The 16,619-nt window shown below is 37.6% G+C and overlaps 1 protein-coding gene across 10 annotated transcripts in view; it reads left to right on the top strand.

The window, feature by feature from the left end:
* The window catches only part of LOC117417203 (carboxyl-terminal PDZ ligand of neuronal nitric oxide synthase protein-like), a 121,483-nt gene extending 106,919 nt beyond the window's left edge, over positions 1–14,564 (top strand). For 7 of the 10 annotated variants that reach the window (XM_034029186.3, XM_034029183.3, XM_034029184.3 and 4 more), the window contains 3 exons: positions 780–929; positions 11,630–11,954; positions 12,551–14,564. In XM_034029186.3, coding sequence (XP_033885077.2) covers positions 780–929; positions 11,630–11,954; positions 12,551–13,106 — 1,031 coding nt within the window. In that variant the 3' untranslated portion in view covers positions 13,107–14,564. Of the gene's footprint in view, positions 1–779; positions 10,831–11,629; positions 11,955–12,550 lie in introns of those variants that run through there. The other 3 variants (XM_034029190.3, XM_034029189.3, XM_034029191.3) reach the window with 1 other exon arrangement.
* The last annotated feature ends 2,055 nt before the right edge of the window (positions 14,565–16,619 follow it).

Here is a 16,619-nt window from a genome sequence, read left to right as displayed (position 1 = left end):
AAAATATGACAATACAGTTGTAAGCGCGGGTCTCTAGTCGGCATAATAAAGACAACGTTAAAACAAGCTTTTGCTTTAAGCCTTTTCTTAACTGACAGGATATCAATGTTTTACAGAAAACAATAATAGACAGCGAGTGACAAGTACACCTCAATAATAATAATAACTGCAGCCTGCGGGCTTGCCTGTAAGCTGCCCGAGAGCTGCGTTGTCCTCCGACGTTGTAGCTCTTGGGTGGCTGCATGGTGAGTCCGCAGTGTGAAAAAAAGTGGTCGGCTGATGGCACACACTTCGGAGGACAGCGTGTGTTCGTCTTTGCCCTTCCGAGTCAGCGCAGGGGTGGTAGCGGTGAGCTGAGCCTAAAAATAATTGTCCATTCCAAATTGGGAGAAAAATAATAAAAAATAATTGGCAACGACTACATTTTTATAAAAAAAAAAAAATGTTGACTATAAAAAATAAATGTTTTTTTTTAGCTGACAGTATAAAACATAAAAAAACACAGATCTTCACTCATAGCTCAATCAGAATGTACTCTGGGAATGTACTTTATTAGTGTCCACTGCCCCCTGTTAATCACACATTAAAAACTACAAATCCTACCCCGCATTTTGTCAAACCAAGATGAGGAAAATAAATTATTTTCATGTGATTGGAGAGGTTTCAAAAGAAAACCGCTAGCTAGGTAAAAACGAATGTTATAGTGAAGGCCTTAATTAATAAGTGTTTTTGCAGATCATTTTGTTGTTTAACTTTGTATTCCAATTCTTTCACCCCAGTGGGCTCTCAGGACAGCTTATTAGAGATCACCTTCCGTGCAAACGTGCCGCCCGTGCTGTGCGACCCAACCACCCCGAAGCCAGAGGATGTCACCCTGCCGCAGCTCAGTGACGGGACACAGCTCTCGATGCCGCTGGGCAGCCCCTTAGGTAGGGACAATTGCCTGGTAAAACTAGAGTGCTTCCGCTTCCTCCCCGGCCCACCACAGCAAGGAAAGGGCCCTGAGCAGCAACCTCCTGTGTCTTCCCGGGATGAGTTCCTGGGCAGCCTGGAGTTCCTCAAGTTCCGTGAGTCGGGGATTGCCTCGGAGTACTCGTCAAACACTGACGAGAGTGATGAGCTGGACAGCTGGGGTCATGACGACGGCTCACTGCGGCTCTTCAATGTGCTGTACAAAGAGAGCCCGCCAGACTGCCTGGACGATGAGATTGCAGTCTAGATCTGTATCCCTGGTGTAAATGTTTTGGTCTAAGCTTTAGCAATAGTCCAGCTGGCCATTCAAACAACCTCTGTGTTTTAAACCGTGAAATGTCACCCCAATCACCACCTGCACCATGTTACTGCTCTTGCTTCAGTGCACATTCCAGGAATAAAATTAGGACCGCCTGTTTCCAGAAGACTACGCCATTACGCTTGCACAGTGTGTAAGCCAGGCGTGTAGATGTTAGGGTGGAAAATATTTCAGTGGTCTTGCATGCATGTTTCAAGCACTAAATCACAGGAACATATGGTGACTCCACCAGCACAGTGTAAAATCCACATTTATAGTTGTGTTTGTTCTAGGGGTTAATTTGAGGTTTCGTTTACAAGCGCTGGGATTTTTAAGAACATGACATTTGTCTCAATTTCAGTGGTGTTCTATGGTCGACAAAGAACCACCGTGATAAGAGTCTTTGACTCTTGATGATCTTGGGATAAATCAGAGATTGTTGTTTGTATAACAGTGCCATAAGTTGTTGTGCTACAAGATCTGTTCAAATGCTTACAGGTAACATACCATGCATCAGATACACAAGTGAAAATGCCTTGATCGTATTGACGCAGAGAAGTTGAAGTTAATTAATTGATTTATTTATTTATTTATTTATTTATTTTATATAGTCATAGCAGCCAATACTGAGAAATCTCAGTACCTGTGAAATAATTTTCATATGTTAAAATCTGTTAAAATGGAAGTTTTATTTTTTTTGTTACTTTAAATCTCATTGGCAGATTTAAACTTGTGCAGGGTATTGACCTGCGCATCTCACACATTAATAACATCCAGATTAGCTGAGCACAAGGTGGAGCACTGGATCATTCAATATAAGCCACAAAGGGACAAACTGTCTATTTAAACTTATAACCAAATAGAAATGGGTATGGAATAAATGTCAGAGAAAGCTAGATCTAATGAGTTGTATGTCAATACCACTATACTTTGTTTATTTATGAGGAGTCCCTTTCTAGCTCTGAATCTACTTTAGCCTGAGAGTGATTGCTATTTAACAATGTGTGTTAGGGGTATAAAAACACCACAATAGGCAAGAAGGCTGTAACAGGATGCTTCAGTAAGTAAGGGAATGATTTCAATTGAATTTACGATGTGAATGTTGGAAGGTTAATGAGTCTGTATGCATCAGTCTAAAGTATAACTAATATTGCAATGTGGACTACTCTGCAGAATACACTGGGGATAGTGAAGTACAATAATTATTTTCAAGGAAGTCGTCTGCTGCTGAGGTGGTACAGTTATAACAGTAATATAATTAGTTGTCACTCTTACTGTTAAATGGGCTCCTCTTCTTGCAATAATGTCAGGACATTTAATACTGGAGTAAAGCAATTCAGCAAGTGGATTATTATTTAAAATTAATAGTATAAACAATAGCTCCTGGCCATGAATTGGTATAAATGAAACGGTTCAAAATGTTGATGTAACAGTGAGAGGGTCTTTAGAAGAGTCTGAACAGGGCTTAGAATAGAGGGAAACCTGCAAGACTAAAAGGCTCTTATTGTGGCCATTGATTTCAGATAGTTTAGACTAGATGTGGGTGTAAGGTCAGGGCCAGAGGTACTGCACATAACTACTGGGCATTGCCTTAAATTACTGATGAAATCACCGAAAAATATACCTTTTTAGATAGATATTATTATTATTATTATTATTATTATTATTATTGTTGTTGTTGTTTCCTTCTGAAATATGTAAATCAATGTAAGGTGCTCTCATGTTGTTGTGGTTTTTACATCCTAATCAATTGTTTGAATACTGTATGTACAAGATTCCTAAATTTACTCATTTGGGCCTGATCGACAGTGTCCAAATGCCGCTGCAGTCCTTGGCAACCATAGACAACCTACAAATCAGCTTTCCAATGTGACTTCTACAGTGTAGTCCTCTGAGATTTAATATGTTAAACAATTCAAAACAAGCACTGTCGAAGTGTGCTTATTTTGCCTGTTTTAAACAAAACAAAACAAAAAAACAAGAGTGCATAAGCTAAAGCAGCCTGGTACATGCTATCACACATTCAGCTTTTGTAATGTTGGGCGTGTAGGGTGAAACCTCCACTGATGTTCCCAAATGCTTTAAAGAAATTAACTCTCATGCAAAATGTGTTTTCGATTTCCACATGCCTGTAGCCATGTCCCAGTGTCCAAATCCTTAACAAAACAATGTGAATTAAAAGCTATAAATATTAACAATGTAAAAAATACCAACTGCACTTTTTTATTGTATTGTCATGGTGAAATCCCATAGACTTCTATTTTTAGTGCCAAATTGTTGTTAAGTGCATGGATTTATAATTCACCTCTTCTGATATTTATTATTTCCTTGTACTTCAACATGTAAGTGGTTCTGTGAAGGTTTTACAATTGCTTATGTTATTTAAATGTGTCTGTCAGTGAAAGTGTACTGATGTAACAAGTTGTAAACACTACTGTAGCCTAATCAATAGGGAGACTTAAAATGCAATGCAGCCTTTTCTTCCCCACAATCACAGTAAGAATTGTGTTTCCTCTGTGGTGCTAGTGACAGCATGCTCCTATCCGTGTTCTGAACTTTCTTTATCTGTAGTAAATACATTCCTCTGAGTAAGTCGTCATTGTTCAAGCCAGAGAGAGCAGAGGCAAATAAAACAGGCTGTACTTTTTGCAACCCAGTAACATAGAACTGCACTTGGGTTTAATGTTAATATTGTAAATCAAGTGCTAAAGAATAAGACTTGAAAATGCAACTGTGCATTATGTAGAAGGGGGAGTGCCATTCCATTATGTTTGGTTGTGTTTCTTTCTTCTTTTTCTTATATTTATGTTGATAACCCAAGTTATGTCATGCTTTGTTAACCTCCTCCAGTATTTCTCATTCTTGTAATGTGGTTTGCTGTTTTATGGTGCATATAATGAGAACAGGGTGGATATACTGGGGGTTTTCAGCTGGAAACAGCTGATTAAAAGCAAGCGAGCTTCCATCTCTGCAAGACTTTAAAACTGATGTGGTCCCTTCAGGCATTTTATGTTGAATCATAATTAAAATCTAAAATCAAATCCTGTTCTTGCACTGCTGCCAGTGTTTCATGGTAATATTCAGTATGGACGGTTTGATGTGCAGGCCAGCCCTTTATTTCTGAGATTATATGACCTGGTTCTTAACCAAAATTTTAAAAAAAGCCATGAAAAAAAAAAAAAATTCATATAGACTAACTGCTGCCGATGTTAATTTTTTATAGAAATGCATTGGCCATTCAAGTGAAAACCAGAATACGTTGTTTTTGTTTGTTTGTTTTTTTAATGGTTTATGAAGTAATGTTCGTTTGCTAACATGATGTTTTTACCAAGCTGAGGAATCGTGATGTGTAGAGAATTAACGTGTATTGCCATTTGATGTAACACAAAGTGGTTACAAGGCTTTCAGTGTAATTGTTGAGATTGAATCTTTGTCTTGGACTGTTCAGCAGAATGCAGGGACTCCTAATCTTCTAGGCACCCAATGTATTCTTCTTCATATGTATTGCGTCATCATTTCCTATTGCTTATGCTATTGCTTTAGTAGATGTAACACACTTGCATGCAGTTCGCAGATGAAGGTCAGGGTTTGAATCTGGCTCAGTGAAATGAGTTTGGTGGTCTCATATAGCTCCTTGTGGGACATTACAAAACCGCCACATATCAGACCACTTTTTGCCCAGTTGTTAGTCTATCTCCTATTGAAATGCATTAAAATCTCATGGAGCACATCCCTTATTAATCTATAATTAGCAAGTGCCCAGGCCGTCAAACAATATTGTAAGTCAGGTTGTTGATGCCTTGTTCTCATAGAAGAGTTTTGACATCAATAGGAATGAAAGGATGTTAAAATCAAATATTTTTACACATTTAGTTGTGTGCCTTTTTAAATCTTGCACACAACTGAATCCAATTTAAGATTTTCTTAATGACACAGACTGGGTTCCGGATGAAGTATCTTTGGAGAAAAAATCCTATTGATCATCTAATGTCTTTTAAAGAATAACACAGGAGCTAACCTTGTGAAGACTTGTTTGGTATAATACAAAGAGATACAAAGCAATTGATCTGATCAAAGCTTTGTCAAGAACCTGTTCTGGAGACAGTTGTTGACGTGTAAGGTTTTCTAATGATTTGTCCTTACCGACACCTGACCAGTACTCATTGACATTAGCTGTCAATAGATATACTGTAGAGCTATGTGTTAATCACAGTGCAACTGGGTTTTTTTTTTTTTTTTTGTATGGATTACTTTTAATTGTGGCAATTAGAATGGTAACATTACAGTGGACACACTGTTTTGAGTTTTAAACTCCCTTGAGATACATTTGGTCTTTCCAAATCTTGATCTGCGTCTGTTGTCAAAGGACATAATCTGCAGTATGCAAATAAAGATAAAGTAATGCTCTATTCAAATACTGTCCTACACCTTTGCTGTTTCATGTGGTCCCGCAGTACACTGGGTGTTGCGTGGAACAAGCTTCTTCTAAAGGTCTCTATTCTCCCCTGAAGTCTTCAGCCATCCCTATTCCTTTGACTGACCCAGATTGTGGAGACTGGAGCATTTGCTGCTTTGTTGAACAGAGTAGACCTGGCAGCATATTGAATGCACACATTGAACCCAACTTGCCTCTATACAGACATAAAGGAGACACTTCATGCAATACAAGACACAGCCAACACATTACAGCTAGTCCATTGGGAGGATATGTGTTGAATAAAAGATTGAGGAGACTGCAATTATGTGGTGGGGAGGGAGGAGGCGATGAACACTGCTGACCTATTGCATGAAAAGATTTTGAGTTCTTCCCATGTTGCTTAAACTCATCTCTAGATGCAACAAATCTACTGGTCTCAAGGCCATTTGGCATGGAATGTTAGGAAGAGCTGTGATGTGCAGGTCAGGATTGCTGTACAGCTGGAAGCTCTTATAATTATTATTTATTTATTTATTTATTTTTTGCAGAGTTTGCAACTGTATTACATCAATAGCTGCTTGCTGATCCATAGAAAATATATGACCTAGGAGGTAGAGAACAGAAATGAAGCAGTTTTGAAACAGCAGGGCAAAGTTATTTTTCTTTCACAGAGCACTTAATGCATCTAAAATCTTCATTACTATTATATTAAACAGCATTGTTCAGTTCTGAGATACATATGTGATGGACTTCTGTTGATTTGTAGAATCAATCTTAGTATGGCTAATTGGCTATTGGATTTGACCCCCCCAGTCATGGTTGTTAAACATTTATTCATTCTGTCCCTTATATTTTATTTATATTTAACCTTGCACCTCACCTCATGAGTCGGGCTGGGAGTGACCTTTTTACTTTGCTCTTTATAAATAATTTAATAGCTGAGGAAGGCTGTCCATGTCATTTTATCAGTATACATTTGCATTCTGGTGTAAACTCGTATTGAAAAAGTTGTACAGTTATACTGTATACGAAGAATGACCTGAGACTGTGGTAAAGCAGTTACAGATGTTAATATCCAGTCGCTGACTTATCTATCACCTTAACAGACAGCAACTTTGCCTGCAACTGAGAGGAGCTCAAATTTGGTTTTGTCCACTCTGAATCATAAAACTCTCATTTCCTTGCACTCAGTCTTTTTCGAGAGCTCTTTCTCTTATGGTGCAGTTCTGTGGTGCATTATTAAGCTGTAGCAGCTTGTTGTTGCTGCTGTGCCATCTGTTAAACTGTTTCTATTCATTGTTCAAAAAGAAAAAAGCCCCCAAAAGTAATGGATTGTTACTTTTTTTTCCTTTTCTACTGGCTAGACTTGATTTCTTCTTCCAAATAGATTTTCATTTTGTTTTACAATGCATACTATTGCATTGTGTCCATGGTGCAAGGGCACAACTTGGGTTATCTTGCTTTACTTTTATGTAGTACTATTTCATATTTATTTTACAGTAATGGCTAGTATCTTAGTCTTTTGGTTAATTACAGTTCAGTCATTAGTGATCTGTAGGATACTTTTAGGCATAGCATGACAGCAGAAACTAGGTTAAATGTAGGTTTGGTGTCTATGACAAGGTGGAGTTTGAAAAAAAAAACATTCCTTTAAAGAAAAAAAGGAACATCATACAGTAGTTGTATATTGTGTATTAATTAAAGCTTATGGGCTCTGGAACATAAATAGCTTTTGTCAATGCACTCCACACAGGAGACCTGTATAACAAGCATCCTGCTGCTGGAAAAGAAGCATCTATTCTAAAAATAAGTCAACATTTCTTCTGTCACTAACTCTGTTCATTACTTTCTGTCCAAAACACTTCTGGGAGTGTAAGTGCACTTAATCTGTATCGTCACTAACCTTGCTTTTGCTGAATAAACTTTCTTTTCTGATTTCCTATAAACTTTTCAGACCTTTTCTGTCTTTTATTCTAAGTGGATGAAATTCCTGTGTCACACACCAAACGTATACATAATAAATCATGCCTGTAACTGTATTTTCTGAGTAACTCTGTGATCGTTTTATATTAAAAGATATTGTATGGGAAAGTGCAAAGCAACAACATACATATAAAGTTAGTTCAATGAAAGGTGGTGTGCCAGCAATGGGGAGGAAAGGGTTTTAGGCATACAAGGCCAGCACCTCACTCAAATTACACCAGAATGGTTTGTTCCATTGGTCTGCATTGTTCAGTTTGCCAGTGCAAATGGTTGGTTTTACAGCACATCACCATTCCAACTTGCTCCTTGTAATTAAGTATTCAACTGCATCTCAGCATTGTAGTGCTTGGTTTAAGTATACTCCTCCCAACGAAGGGGTATGTCTTAAAGGCTGGCAGTGAAAATGATTGGTATGCAATAAAACCCTGAATAGCATTGCATTATAAATAGTCCTGACCTCTTCAGAAGTTCCTTTATAATTGCATAGATCATTTCAAGTCTTTGTTATGTCTAGCCACAGAGGAGGAAATAAACTATCATTACCGCTCTGAAATTGCACCCGTGGGCTGTACAGCTTGGTAGCCTTTTAGTCATCATACTCTCCCATCCTCATCCATCTCGAACACGCTCCAACACAATCGTTATTTGCATTTTCGGGAGTCGTGATGTCTGAGAGACAGTGGAAATGGGTATAAGGAGGAAGGAGGTACTGTAAAGGTGTCTAACCTATCTCTGCTCAAACTGGGTCATTACCAGAGGAGTGATCATTTTGTATTGGGCACTTGCCCCATGAGCACAGTACGTTGCCTGCTCTTCAACACCCTGTATAAGCATTGTATCACAAGAGCAACACAGTTTTACATGTATGAGTTGTTCATCTGTAACTTTGAACACTCAATCACTATATAAATGTATTACTATATATATATATATAGGTAGTGGACAAAAAAAATTTGAAACACCAATGTAAAGTCACTTAATAGGGCATTGGGCCACTATGGTATCCCGCTCTGTGGAGTTCTCGGCGGACCGTTTTTGAGGAAACTGGCTGCTCACGCCCCAGGTTGAAATTTGCAGTCAATTGATCTGCAGTTGCTCGCCTGTTTTGCCATGCACTTCGAATTAATGCACGGATATTACGATCCTGGAGTATGCGCCTCCGCCCACTGTTGCCCTTTGCTGATGTCTTTCCCTCAGAGTTCCATGCCGACATCACCTAAGACACCGTTGCTTGTGAAGCATCAGTAAGTTGAGCTGTCTTTGTCACTGAAGCTCCTGTTAAACGCACCCCAAAAATCACCCCTCTTTCAAAGTCACTGAGGTCTCCTCTTGCAGCCATGCTAGCCATAATTATAGGCAACCAGGCCTGTCCAGCATTTTTATACATTACCCTAAGCATGCTAGGATGTTATTTGCTTAATTAACACATGAGCCACACCTGTGTGGAAGCCCTTGCTTTCAATATACTTTGTGTCCCCTCATTTACCCAGGCTTTTTTCCATTTTTTTGTCCACTACCTATATATATAAAATGCAATATAATATGCAAAGTACTGCTGGAGTTTTACAAAAAAATGGAGGCAGAGGACATAACTAAGTATACCTAAAAAAAAAAAAAAGGTTTTACAATTTTATTTTATTTTGTTAAATAATCACAATGACAATGTGTTCAGTGCTTTTGTGCTCAAGTGTTTAAGTATGTTTCTTTATGGTCATAAGAGTCATAAGTATACTGAAACATATCACTTATATTTTAGTTTCAAAAGAAATGTATCACTTATATTTGAGCATCAAAAGAAACTTATCACTTATATTTGGATACAATTCACTAGATGTGATCGAAAAATGTCAAACTCTGTTTTAGAGCAGGTGCAGTGAATTTTTATTGTGCTGATTTAACAATTGACATCACAAAGATGCTGCAAAATGATCTGTCGATCTTGGGCAGATCTTGTGACTCTTGGTCTCCCAGTTGGTGGCCTGTCATTGACAGAGTGTGTCTGGTTATACCGTCTCGCCAGGTTTGAAATTGCTGGCTGTGAGCACCCAAGACGGTGAGCCACAGTACGCTGCCCTAGTCCAGCTTCCAACATGCCGATTGCACGAAGGCGCTGCTCTCTTGACAGACGTGGCATATTGGTTTTTTTTCTGTGATTTTCTTTATTGATTTTATTCAAGCTTGCAATTCAACAACTTAAATCACTCCATATCCAGTGTCCAGTCAACTGTCTCACTAATTAGGTGATTAAGTGCATATGCTTCAGTCATAGTCACTCAAGCGTGTCATGGTCAAGGATGAATGATCGAATGATTAAAAAAAAACCAAAAACATTTCGTCAATGTCCATCATTTATATACCTTTTTTTTTCGAAAATAAATGTGTTATAATAGTGATGTTTCTTTTTATGCTCGGTATATAATAAAACTAACACTGGGTGCTGTACAATCATGTAGCAACTAGTTGTGAAGCTTTGCTTGCTTCCCTTTTTAGACAGTTCTCCTTGAGCCAATCTCATCCCAATGCTGTTAGTTGAACCCATTTGACAACCAGATTGTTTAAAGATTACTTCAGTCCAAATGCAAACCTCAACAAACAAGTCATCTTATTTGTAGGTGTTTTTTTTTTTTTTTTTTCATCCGAGCAGCCTTATCATCAAGGCTCATGAAAGTCATGAGCGCCATATTTTGAAGTGTGACTTTCTGCTGCATAATTTATTTTTAATTTTTGTAATACTTGCAACAAGAGCACACCTATCATAAGAAATCTAATGCTTCTGTCAGATAAGCCCATTAGCTGCTTATTTATATGTCTTGAATATGCCATACCAAGAATGAGGGTGGTGAGTCAGAAAATTTCATTGGGGGCATAATGTGTTTGTGGTCCTGCAGCTGATTTCACATTAATCGGCGTGTCTTGTTTGAGAGCTACAGCACTGTTCAGTGAAGATGATGTAGTGTGCAAGGTGGACTAATAACAAACCGGATGGCTGCCTCATTTATTTCCCTTATAAATCAGGAATGGAAGCATGTGAATAAGGATGAATAGAAAACCATGACTTGTGAATTTCACTGATGGCAAGAGAAATGGCTTTCCAGCAAAGAGGTGTTCGTGTCCTAAAAAAAAAAAAAGTAATTGGGTGGGAAATAAATGTTTAGAATAATTAGATTGATTTGTACAGGTTCATTGTCTTTTCTGTGCCATGTTTTTGCTGTGGTCAGACACCTGGATGACAAATTACAGTGTCATGGGTCCCCTGCCCCCTGTGTTTCTTCAATAGCAGTTTCTTCAAGGCTTTATAGATTGCAAAGAGACCATTGAAGAGCTTCCACTAACTAATGTCTCTCACTATCTAACTAATAGATAGTCATTTAACCCAGTATTGTTTTTGATATTTAGTGTGGTGTTCTATTCATTTAATCTAAATAATTATTTCCACACCGAGACAAACTACAGTATGTTATTAACTTGTCTCCTATTCAAAAAAATATGTTTTTTTTTCTCTCATAAAAATGCTTGCCGAGTAACTATATTATTTGCGAGGTAAGGATTCTTCTGAAAGTCTCTTGGCCATCACCTTTTGTTGTGATATGCTGTGTTGTACTGTGTTATTTCTGCATGCTCTTTTTTGTTTTTAATTTTAATTTTGTACTACAGTTAATTGTAGTACAATCCCCTGTTTCAGTAGTGGTGTGTTCATTTTGTAAAATGAATATCTACCCTCATGAATTTACATTTTGTTGTTTAAAGCATTTCTAACCAATCCATTTTTATTTTACCTCTTACTGGCTTTATTAACTGTATTACTGGTACCACTTTTTTGTGCTGTGCATCTTTTAATTATTTACTTGTTTTGTTACATAAATTCCATTTATAAAAATAATATAATGGATTTTAAAAATTACTAGCTTTAACTGATAAAACTACTTCTTCTCCTACTGCCATTTTTTTTTATTTTGCAGTTGACCAAAGCATGTTTGAGAACTCCAATACTGCCCACACGCCAAAGCTTCAGCACGTCTCTGCATTAAGTAAGCGGATGGCGGCTACCTCTTCTACATCAGTCAGTCCTAATGAATCCACAGCGAGTGGCACCAAGTCCGCTAGCAATCAACACTTGAAAAACGCTCTTAACTTGGGGAAAGCCATGGGAGCAAAGGTTAATGACCTTCTGAGGAGGAAGGACCAGATCAGCCTGGGAGATATCGGAGTCACTGAAGTGAACAAGAACGCGGGAGCCATGCTGTCCTGCACAGAGAATACCAGCCAAGGGACCAGTGGCAACAGGTAGAGTAGATGTATCACGATGATTCTGAAGGAAAGTCATTTTCAGTACGGTTTTGTCAGTCCTTTCAAATTGCTCTGGTTTGTAATATTATGAATAATACAGAATTAAAGTGTGACCTTCTCTTTCTGGTTAGAGGATCAAGTAGTACTGTTGATAGCTTAATGTTTATTACATAATGTCATGTTATAGGAAGTTCTATCCTGTCACACCTTGTTTGAGTCGGAAGCCATCTGATACCTTCTCAGTTTTCCATATCAGATTAAATTGCCTTCACTTGCCTTCTTTTGTGAATCTTTCATGTGGAGAGAACTGAAACAGGTCTGAGTTCCACCCAGACAAATGATTGCCCTGCCATTTAGTATTTGGAAATGTTTTTCTTTTGCTCTTTATGTTTTATGACACTTGTTAATAGTCCGGTATGGTTTAGGACAAGAAGCTTTAGTGTAAGTAATATCATAAATTAAACTTTTTGAAACTGCAGCATCTGATGAGAATCAAGTGCTGAATTTTAAATAGGTTAGTGGAGTGCATTCATCTTACATGGGGTTAAATTAGTCACCGAATTGCAGTAAGAATATTCGTTTCATTCTTACAGCCAAAAACTACTTGAGACATTTCCCAGGCTGGACCCACCACCACCAGGCAAGAAACGCATGCCCCGTGCATTGAGGACCACTCAAGACATGATGATCTCCTCTGACCCAGTGGTCAATACCCCTGAGGTATCCGACACCTATACTGCATCCCCTGACAAGACCCCACTAATTAAGAATGACAAGCCAGAGGAGGAGGAGGAGGAGGAGGAGGAGGAAACAACATCTTTGACAAGCAAACTGAACTTTGAGGAAAAGAAAGAGGAAAACTCCAAGGTCTATATCTCTGGCCAAGCAGAGGAAAACCTGGAGGACAAGTCCCAGCTTCTCCTCTCAGTTCCTGACCTTATCCATAAAGATACACTGGACCTTAAGCAGAAGCCTGGAGGCCCTGAGATAAGGATGGCCTCCACACCATGTCATGGTAAATCAGGCCTACGGCTCAGCATCAGTGAAGATGATCTTCTGAACAACTCAGAAGATTCTGGTGTGCCCAGGCAAAGGTGCTCCAGTGTTGACAATGAGGAGCATCATCCAGACTTGCTGTCATTTGAGTAAACCACTCACTGGTACAATATTCAATTATCAATTGACTTTAATGAATATTGTGGTGTTTTGAATAGTTTTGTTCACGTAATCTAGCCTTCTCACAAAGTTGTGTCTTACGCCCTAATAATGCAAGCTTTTACAACTAAATGTCACTGCTATTGTCTTTTTATTTTTTACAAAAAATATTAGTAATGTAGTATGGGCATAATTACCAGAGTTCTTGTGAATTGCCCCCTAACAATTAATTTTTAAAAATGGATTAATTAAGGTGATTTATGAACCAATATGCTTTAGAACTGTTTTGAAAACTTAAGTTTGTATTTTGAATACTTTTGAATTTTATGGCAACTTAAGTGCAAAATGGCAGTTTCCATTATTCATTTACGAATAAAATATTGAGGTAGTTGAATTTTGATATTACTGAGAAAGTCCTTAAATATCATTCAATTGGTAAATGATAGAAAATCGAAGTTGTTGTGTTTTAATTCATTGAACACTCACTATTCAGCTTTGTGGGAAGGCTTGTCTTACAAGTTGGAAATCATGCCAGTACAACACCAGAAAAGAAACTGATGGACCAAATTATTTTCCTGTTAACCAAAGTGAGCATTATCTCATTGCAGTCTCAGAGTAAGGTTTTCTGTGTAGTATAGTTGGGTAGAGACTGGAATCATCAGTCCAATCATCAAACAATGCAAACGTCAGTGATGCCATGTGGTATGCAGTATCCTTCTTCAAACAACTACATTTCAACGTCGCCAACCAGAAAGTCATCTTGTGCATGTTTAGTGGCAATCAGTGGACTGACTGTAGCAAGTCCTGATGGCTGATGCCCCCATCATTCCACGATTCCTCTGGTCTCCACAGATCAGTCTGCTGCTATTAGAGTTTTCACTACTGTTTAACCACTGTTTTTAACCACTGTTTTATTCCTTTATAAGGTTCTCTTTGAGACTACTACAATTCATTTTGGCTATGTTTCCACTAGATCTTTTCCATGTGAAACCTATTACGTCCTGGTCTTCTGAAGGTGTAATATAGTAGGATGTCTCCACTAGCAAATGTGTACTGAAATAAGTGAGGGCCAGTTTATTGTATCCTTTTAATATTTGCTTAACTAAAACTTTTTAAATTCCACACACCACTATCATTTTGTATATGCAAAATGTACTGTACTACATACAGAGCACTAAATATTTGTTTCCTCTGTGTGCTATATTGATTTTGCACTATGTGTATCAGTATATCCAATACAATCACTTTGTCAATTACACTGATCTTGCAGCAGTTATGTGTGTGTTAACCCCAAAAATGGATACTGCATCTTTCATATGAAGAAGGGAGAGTGCATACAGGCAACATTGTTTTTATATATATATATATAGAAACGAAAATTTAGTTTTTAGAAATAAATACTATTTTAAATATGTTAACACTACAACACTGTTTTAAATTAATATTTTTCAGAGCACATTTTTATGTATAAAGTTTAGAATATATATATATATATATATATATATATATATATATATATATATATATATATATATATATATATATATATATATTTGGTTTGTTTTGGTTTTTTTTTTTTTATCTGAGTTTAAAAAATAGTTTTATGTGAGAATGTAATACTGGAATGTAAACCAAACATTACAAGACTTTTTTTAAGGGTCACTGTTAATGGTAGAGGCATGTTTTGCAAGCAAGTGAAATGTGGATTTTGTTTAAAACACTATTACAGGTGAATGTCCAGCCTTACTAAGCTTTTGCTCAAGTGCAAAGTCTAAACCACTTTGAAATGTTTGAAACAGGAGCCTATTATTCCTTACAGACCAAAATATACTGGATGAAAGAAAAGCTTAACAAAAATGCTAAAGGAAGACAAGTTTAAACATTTCTTAAATATATAAATTGAGGAATTATTTCATACATTTACAGGTTGCTAATTAGAGACAGAAAAGTCTAAATGTGTAATTCCTTTGAAATGAAGTATAACATCTATAATTGTGGTGTTTAGTATTTTATACTGAAGTTGATGAAGAATTTGAAATATTGTGTATGATTTATTTAAATAGTCTGTATGTTTCGATGCTGTAAAATGTAGTTCACTTTTTTACTAAAAACAACAGTTAATTGACTTGATTGGTGATGGCGTCTGTTTGCAATGGTGCACAGCCACGGCGATAACAAACAGTTGTAACATAGATATTCTAAAACAATGGTTCAGCGTATGATGCTCAAGTTATTAGAGTTAATTGGATTTCGGATCCCTGAGGGGCTCACCTAGTAAAGGCATGACCCTGGGTGGTGCAGGTTGAGTCATGCAGTCAGGAGAGCACAGGTTTGTGTCCTGGCTCTGCCAAGTTTTCTTGGTTGGGGATCCATCTTCTAACAAACTGTGTCACCTCATTGTGCTACAAGCATCTCACCTACATCCTCTGTGAAGCTCTGCACATCCGGAGTGAATCACTGCAAATGGCTTGGCAGCTGTATCAGAGAGAACCAATTTATCTACATTTTGAATTGGGGAGAAAAGGGGGATAAAATGTATAATCTTGTTGGGTAATAGCCAGCACCATGGCAGCTGACATCACACCTATTCCTGATTGGCACCTGTAGACAGCATCTGTGGTGTTAGTGGTGTTAGTATAAAATATAGATACTTTTACCTCTGCGTCCAGAGAATGCATTAGTATTTATGTTCCTTATTGCACAGTATTGTTTCACGTTGCAACTTGCAAGCCTTGCCCCATTCATATGTATTATGCAAATGCATGGTTGTGTGCACACATTTATTTTGTAAATTATGAATGCTGAATAATAAAATGAAAGGGCTTCAGGCAATGTAAACAAGCCAGGAACAGACCTGCTTCCTCATTGTGTTTATCAAACCTGGCATTACAAATCCCATTCCAGTGCTGCTGGTTGCTGCTTATCGTGGCTCTAGTATACAGCACATGAACAGGTGTATTCATATTGTACTTCATTACATTTTAATTCCACACATATAGATTTAAAAGGGAAGTGCTGAATTTAGATAGACATCCAGAGCACCTGCCTGTAGAACTATGTTCCCTTTAAAACCCTACAGTAGGTACAATTACTTTAGGAAACAAAAAAAAGGTCTGGTAGGAGAAAGCTACTGAACCAACCTGGATCAGGTGGTGATGAGCTTTTCGGTGCTCTACCTGATTAAATGGGATTTAATACTTTTGTAAAAGGTAATAATGAAGCTTGTTTTGTGACCAGGTACTGGTAAATGGCTTTTTGCTTTAAAAAGATGAATAATTTTCCATTTAAGAAAGCATTGGTTGGAACCACAAGTTGAGTCGGCCCCAGGCTTCCAGTAGGAATCTGTGTCGAACAATGCTGCCATTCTTCTGTCAGTGCAGCTTCTTATCCTCAGGTTTCAGTAACAAATCGGCTGGAGGTGTTTGAATTACTGTGCACTTCTGTCACATTCCACAACAGATTTGTAAAGAGTGTTCCAGCTCATGTCACACTTTGTAAACCAGATTA

The sequence above is a fragment of the Acipenser ruthenus genome, chromosome 12 (genome assembly GCF_902713425.1).
Source record: "Acipenser ruthenus chromosome 12, fAciRut3.2 maternal haplotype, whole genome shotgun sequence".
Classification (NCBI taxonomy): Eukaryota; Metazoa; Chordata; class Actinopteri; order Acipenseriformes; family Acipenseridae; genus Acipenser; species Acipenser ruthenus.
The sequence above is the reverse complement of the archived record's forward strand: the minus strand, read 5'-3'. Positions and strand labels throughout refer to the sequence as shown.